The sequence below is a fragment of the Theropithecus gelada genome, chromosome 15 (genome assembly GCF_003255815.1).
Source record: "Theropithecus gelada isolate Dixy chromosome 15, Tgel_1.0, whole genome shotgun sequence".
NCBI classification, from domain to species: domain Eukaryota; kingdom Metazoa; phylum Chordata; class Mammalia; order Primates; family Cercopithecidae; genus Theropithecus; species Theropithecus gelada.
This window is the reverse complement of record NC_037683.1, coordinates 850,758-857,407: the sequence shown is the minus strand read 5'-3', so window position 1 is coordinate 857,407 and position 6,650 is coordinate 850,758. Positions and strand designations below refer to the sequence as shown.

Below are 6,650 nucleotides of genomic sequence, written 5' to 3'. Positions count from 1 at the left end.
AGGGGGGCGGGGATCACGGGGAGGGGGATAGACAGAGGGGCGGGGATCACGGGGAGGGGGATAGACAGAGGGGCGGGGATCACGGGGAGGGGGATAGACAGAGGGGCGGGGATCACGGGGAGGGGGATAGAGAGGGGGGTGGGGATCACGGGGAGGGGGATAGAGAGGGGGGTGGGGATCACGGGGAGGGGGATAGAGAGGGGGGCGGGGATCACGGGGAGGGGGATAGACAGAGGGGTGGGGATCACGGGGAGGGGGATAGAGAGGGGGGCGGGGATCACAGGGAGGGGGATAGACAGAGGGCTGGAGATCATGGGGAGGGGGCTAGATGCTGCCTTGGGCCATGGGAGGAGGTTGCCAGGCCCAGTGTCAGGAGGGGACTGGGGCACTCAGGGGCACGGCTGCCTCCTGAGCAGTGGCCCCCCAGGCAAGGGCAGCCCCCATGACAGTCATGCAGGTAGTTCACCAGGACTTTGCTCCCCTCTCACTCCAGGGGCCGGGGGTCCAGTGTGGAGGAGCGGGGGCCCCCTCCACACACTCTGACCCAGTGGCCTTGTCTCTGTGCAGGTCCTTGGTTTATGGACGGGGACCTCCTTCCCCAAGAATCCTGACAAATGGACCCTGCGGGGTTTCACCCACCTGCCTGGGTGCGGCTGAGGCTGATGCTTTCTGCAAGCCGGGTGGCTTCTGAGCCCCTGGTCTCTCTGTGTGCCTGGGCCTCCGGCTCCCGGCCAGGTCCTCCGACAGGTGGAAGCGGGCAGGCTCTCTGCACAGGGCTTGGTGCACCTCCAGCAGGCAGTAGGCATCGGCAGCTATGTGGGGAGTCGGCCTCAGCCTCCTGGGGCAGAGGGTGGGAGGGCCGTGGGGCATGAGGAGGGGTCACTCCCACCTACCACCCCACACACCTGCATAGATGAGCTGCTCCTCACAGAGCGGCCTCCGGTCCCAGTTGGACAGCTGCTGCGTCTTGTCCAGGGCTGTGCCCAGCACCTGCTGCACCAGGAGGCTCAGGCCCCTCAGCCCCTTGGCCCTGTCCGTGCCTGAGGTTGGCATGTTTGCCACCCGCATCTGCTAAGACAGTGCCCTGCAGGGTGATGCGTCTGGCCCTGGAGGGAGCACAGCTCACTGCGCCCACTCACATCGGCTCTGTGGGACTCCGGAGGAGGCCCTGCCCCCCTCCACCAGCAGCCGTGCAGGAGAGACAGGGAGAAGGAGCGACACATCCGAGGGCAGGCTCCACGTGGGGGTCGCAGGCTGCAAGTACTGCACACCAGGGCCAGCTCCGGGTTCACACCTTCACCTCCAGGGGCTCCCTCCCAGAGCTCCTCCAAGTGGAACCCGGGGCTCAGGTCCGAGGGAAGGTGCCCTCACACCAGATAAGGGCCCCACAGGGGCTCAGGGATGCCCGCACCAGGAGGCTCTGCTCCCTCCCTGGGGACGCCAGATCCACCTCTGCCAGGCTCTGCTCGGGGGGCTGTGGTGACTAAGGCTGAGCTGACAGGAATCCGGCAGGAGAAGCCCAGGGCCACTGGAAAGGTGTGGAGGGGCCCCAAGCAGCCCTCAAAATCCAGGCCCACCCGACGTCGTGTGAGCGGCTCAGTGGGTGCCCACCTGTCTGTGCACCAGCAGCAGGTCCACGCCACCCAGAATCTGCTTCTCCACATGGGCCAGGGCGGGGCAGGATGCGCCCAGTTTCTGTAGGTCCCCCACCATCCCGTAGCCTGTGGGCGGGAACCATCATGGGAGGGGCGCCTGCAGGCAGGGACAGCACTGTCCCCGGACCCCAGGGTGCACCCAGCACCCTCCCCGGGGCGCACAGAGGGAAGGGTCAGGCAGAGGTGGGGGCTGCTTCCCTTCTGGACTGGGCAGGGGGCCCCAGGGCTTCACTCACCCAGCTTGGTGATAGAGGGGTCCGAGAGGAGCTGGGCCACCAGCCGGGAGAAGGCCTGGGCTCCCTGCCCTGTTGGTGGCTGCGAGAGTGCCAGGACGTCCAGAAGGAACACGCGGCCCTCCACGGCCACCTGCAGGAGTGATGGCCGAGGCCGGCCCCCAGCAACGAACACAGGTGTCCACTCCAGGTCTACACCAACTACTTGGTGGGGCTGTGGGCAGAAAGGGGCAGATGTGACCGTCAGGGCCAACTCGGCTCTGCAGCGATGGCAGCCTGGAGGGTCTGAGCAGCAATGTGAGCCTGGGCTTCAGGGAGACGCCCCTGCACCCCTGCAAGCTTGTAGGGCTTGGGCTGTTGGGGGGCACTAAGGCCAGTGCCCCAGCTGCCCCTTGCTTTCTGTGGCTGGACCAGAGAGGGAGGCCTGGCCTAGTGCCAAAGGCAGTGCCCGTGTCAGGATGCACCCCCGTCTCGTGCCCCATCTGTAAAACGGGGATCCCACGGCACCTTCCACAGGCTGGCAGGACTGGGTAAATGCCAGCACCCAGCACCCAGCGCCCAGCACCCAGCATCCCGGAGTCTCAGCAACACAGCGTGGGGAATGGCTGCCCTCACAGCAGCCCTGGGGCACCTGGCGGGCCCACGCCCAGAGGCCTTGCCTCTCCGAATGCCATGCTCCTGATGCTCCTCCAATGCCTGGCAGGGGGATCCCACTACCGGGCGCTGCCCCAGCGGCCAAGGGGCTCACCTGCAGGAGTGTACCCTCATATCTGGTCAGGTCTTCCCACGAGGCCAGGAGGTGGATGTTCTCCCTGGGGATGGGCAGCTGGTAGTAACGGTCCTTCACGTCCTTCACTTCCAGCCTCGAGTCAGCCTCAGCCGCCCTGGGAGGAGCAGAGCTGGTAGCGCCCCCATGTCCCTGGTCCCCCACTCACTCTGACCTCGGAGCAGGAGGGGAGCGTTCGGGGCGTTTGGTGGGGGCATCTCGGGTCGTGGCTCCTCCTCCCACGCCGGCTCAGTCCAGCCCAGCGTGACCCCTGCTCCTGCCTCTCCTCCCAGTGGCTGCCCTCCCAGACCATAGGGCAGCCTGCTCCTCAGGGTCCCGCGTGGGTTGGGCTGGCCATGGATCTGGCTGCAGAGTCTGTGGGCTGGCAGCAGAGTAGGAGGGCTGGGCCCTGCTGTCTTGTCTGCTCTGTGTATAGCTGTGCTCTTTGTTTTGTCTTGATTTCTAATTCTCAAGCCACTGGCGTGCAGATTGGTGACCTGTCGTCCCAAGGGTAAGGGCCATCCTGGGCGGAACCCACCCCTAGCTGGGGTCACCTGGCGGAGCTCACCTCCCCTGGAGACTGAGCTGGCGGAGTTCCACAGCCACCGCAGCCGGCAGCCGCTCCTCGGGCAGTGAGAGGCCCATGGCACACCGGGCGGCCGTGACTGGGTCACCGTGGGAGACCAGCAGCTGAGACAGCTGCTCCTGAAGCCATGGGCTCTGCCCCACCAGGCCCTGTGGGGAGGGTGGCCGTGAGGATGGAGATGGGGACGTTGCTGTGCCACAGGGCTCTGCCCCGAGGGACCCCCATAGACCCCGACCTTGCAGACTGGCTCTTAGCACTCGGGGAGGAGGGGCAGCCATCTACCCCAGGCCTGCAGTGCCTGTCCTGCCTGAGGTCAAGGTTCCACAGGACCAAAGCGGCTGAGATAGAGGTGCTAAGGCAAAGGCTGTCCACCAGCCAGTATAGCCCTGGCTGGCCCTCCGGGTCTCCAAGCCTGAGGTGAAGGCTGCCCACCTCAGCTCAGCCCTGGCTGGCCCCTCCTGGCCTCCAAGCCTCCGCCGGCCCTCCTGCTCTCACCAGGCATCTGCCCCCACCCCGGATCCCAGGAACCCGGGTGTGTTTTCTGGAGCACCTGCCCAGCCTGCCCCATCTCCACACTCCTCCTCTTGCCGGGGGAGACCCTCTGCCCCTTCCCCTCCTCCTCACTGTGTGGGGTTTGACTGGCAGGGCTTAGGAGGCTACTGGGCACCCATTCACCCACGGCCCAAGAGCAGACAGAGGGGTGCCCTCCGGGTGGCAGTGACCAAGGGGGTCCCGAGAATCCTCATCCTCACCAGGGTGAGCTCTCTCCCACCCTGCAGCCAGCCGCCTGTGGCAGCGCCCAGCCCAGGAGCAGAGGCACCCACAGGCCTGCAGGACCCTCGGCCCCCACCAGGAAATGCAGGGCCCAGCACAAGCGAGGGTCTCCCTCCCTGCACGGTCCTGGAGTCCATGGGTCCAGGATGGCCTTGGGTGTCAGGCGGGAAGGGAGGGGACCCGCCCAGGAGGCTGAGCTCCTGCACGACCTCCCGCCCCACGGCCTCGAGGAGGGTCCGCCTGCCCCGCTGGCTTCAGGCCCAGCAGCCCGAGGCTGCTTCCCCGGCGTGGGTTCCCACGTGGACGACAATACGTGGAAGCCGCCTGCATTCTTCAGGACGTCCGCTGCCCTTCCGGCCGGCTCCATGCTGGCACCGGCGGGGGGGCCCGGCCTTCCTCCTTCCGGCCTCGCCCAGGCGCCCCGCACCTCTCTGGTGACTCTCAGCCCCCACCCAGCCCCACAGGTAGCTCCGCTGGGCCGGTTCGAGTGGCACGGATGCTGCCGTCCACCTGGAACGAGGCCCAGTCAGGCTCCACCGATGCCCTCAGCTCCCGCTCAGGCCTCCCGGGCCTGGGGACCCCGCACCCGCCTGCCAGGCATGTGCCCCAACACGGGGTCAGGGTCAGCAGCCCCCGTGAAAGCCTCAGCTCTGCCTGCTGTTTTCAGGAGGCTCTGGGCCTGTGCCCCCAGGACAGCTGCCCAGGCAAGAGCACGAACTCACCTGCACGTGGTCAGCCCAGTTTTCCTGAGACAGGCTCTTCTGCAAAAGCAAACGGGAAGGGACAGTTGCCAGGCAGCTCCAGAGGCTGAACAGGGGCCTGGTGGGAGTTTTCCTCGACCCCTGGCAGGGTACATCCTTGTAAGAGCCCAGGTGCTCACCCACCGTGGTGCCACAGCCCAGAGCCAGGGCCCCACGGCCTCCCCTTCACCCAGGCCTGGCCCAGCTCGCCCAGCTCTGGGGTGAGAAGCAGCTCCTGCTTGGGACATCGGTGCAAACCCACAGCGCGCAGTGAGTATCCCAGGCCAAAGTCTGTGGCTCAGGCCATGGCTGGCCGCCCCCAGGACCCCTTCCTGCTCACGAACCTCCACAAACCGCTTGTGGCACAGGTGCTGCAGGGCCGCCAGGCGCTGCCACATGGCCGCATTGGGACACAGCGCTGAAAGGAAAGGCCAGCTCAGCACTGCGGGCTCAGGGCAGCCTCACCACGGCCTCCTTCTGGGGCAGGCAGGAGACGGGCAGGGGGGCTGAGCCTGCCTCTTCACCACCCTCCACCTCTGCCCCAGACCTCACCCCCTCCCCACCGCTTGGGCCTCTGCTGGGGTCCACCCCACTCAGCCTGGGGGTCCTGCCGGCCCCGGGCTCACCCTTGCATGTGTGTGGCGGGCCCTTTCATCTGGGCCTCCCTCTGGGGGCTCCCTGTCTTTCCTCAGGGAGGTTCCTTCCTGGCGCTGGCATCTGTGTGTGTGCCCTGCCCTTCTCTCACTGGCAGGGAGAACCTCGTGGACAGAGCCAGATGCTCACTGTGGGTCCCGTGACTGGAGCTCCATGAGCCGCAGGGGCCCGAGGCCCACGCACGTCCACAGTCTCCGTCAGCCTCCCCTCCATACTCCACCCCAGAGCCTGAGGGGGCCCCGGGGAAGGCACCACGGTCTGGCCGAGCCCCTTCCCCCGAGGGCGTGGCAGCCAGTGGTGCTAACGGGCTGGCCAGTCCTCAGCGGGATGCCGACCATTCAGCGCCCCGCCCAGAATGCAGCCATGGGGAGCCGGGCGACCATCTGTCCTAAGGCCCCTGCCTGGCTCTGGCCCAACCTCACCGAGGGTCCCTGTGACACACACTCTCAAGACACATGGGTGCCCTTGCCAGCACTTGCCTCCAACACCTGGGAGCACCCTGTGGTGGGGACCCCATCTGCAGGCTACAGTGGGGGTCTGTGCGGTTCACAGCAAGGCCAGGGACAAGGGCTAACCAGGGAGACCAGCTTCCTGGAACACAGCCACCAGGGCACAAACTTCCAGCAGGGGCCTCACCCAGGAATCTGCCACCTGCCCTGGGTCCAAGGGGGGATGAGGGCACCCGCCTCCCACCTTCCTCCTTCCCGGACACAAGGCCTCTGCTACCCTCGTGCACTGGACACCCCAGAGGCCGCCACCTCTTTAAACCACGTGGCACCTCTGGGTAGCACCTACACAAAGCCCAATATACTTCCGAGAAAGGAGAAAGAAGGGAGGAAGGAGGAAGGGAGAAAGGAGGAAGGAAGGAGGAAGGAGAAAGGGAGGAAGGAGGAAGGAGAAAGGGAGAAAGGAAGGAAGAAGGAGAAAGGAGACAGGGAGAAAGAAAGGAGGAAGGGAGGAAGGAGAAAGGAGGAAGAGGGAAGGGAGAAAAGGAGGAAGGAGGAAGGAGAAAGGAGGAAGGAGGAAGGGAGAAAGGGAGGAAGGAGAAAGGAGGAAGGAGGAAGGAGAAAGGAGGAAGGAGAAAGGAGGAAGGAGGAAGGAGAAAGGCAGGAAGAAGAAAGGAGGAAGGAGGAAGGAGAAAGGGAGGAAGAAGAAAGGAGGAAGGAGGAAGGAGAAAGGCAGGAAGAAGAAAGGAGGAAGGAGGAAGGAGAAAGGGAGGAAGAAGAAAGGAGGAAGGAGGAA

The 6,650-nt window shown here is 65.7% G+C and overlaps 1 protein-coding gene across 1 annotated transcript in view; it reads right to left on the bottom strand.

The window, feature by feature from the left end:
* EXD3 (exonuclease 3'-5' domain containing 3) overlaps positions 1-6,650 on the bottom strand; it is a 119,498-nt gene that overhangs the window by 40,709 nt on the left and 72,139 nt on the right. Inside the window, exons 9-16 of the mRNA XM_025359663.1 lie at positions 5,099-5,172; positions 4,737-4,775; positions 3,223-3,389; positions 2,637-2,772; positions 1,892-2,102; positions 1,612-1,721; positions 906-1,068; positions 640-812 (exon numbers count right to left, since the gene is read on the bottom strand). Coding sequence (XP_025215448.1) covers positions 640-812; positions 906-1,068; positions 1,612-1,721; positions 1,892-2,102; positions 2,637-2,772; positions 3,223-3,389; positions 4,737-4,775; positions 5,099-5,172 — 1,073 coding nt within the window. The remainder of the gene's footprint in view (positions 1-639; positions 813-905; positions 1,069-1,611; positions 1,722-1,891; positions 2,103-2,636; positions 2,773-3,222; positions 3,390-4,736; positions 4,776-5,098; positions 5,173-6,650) is intronic.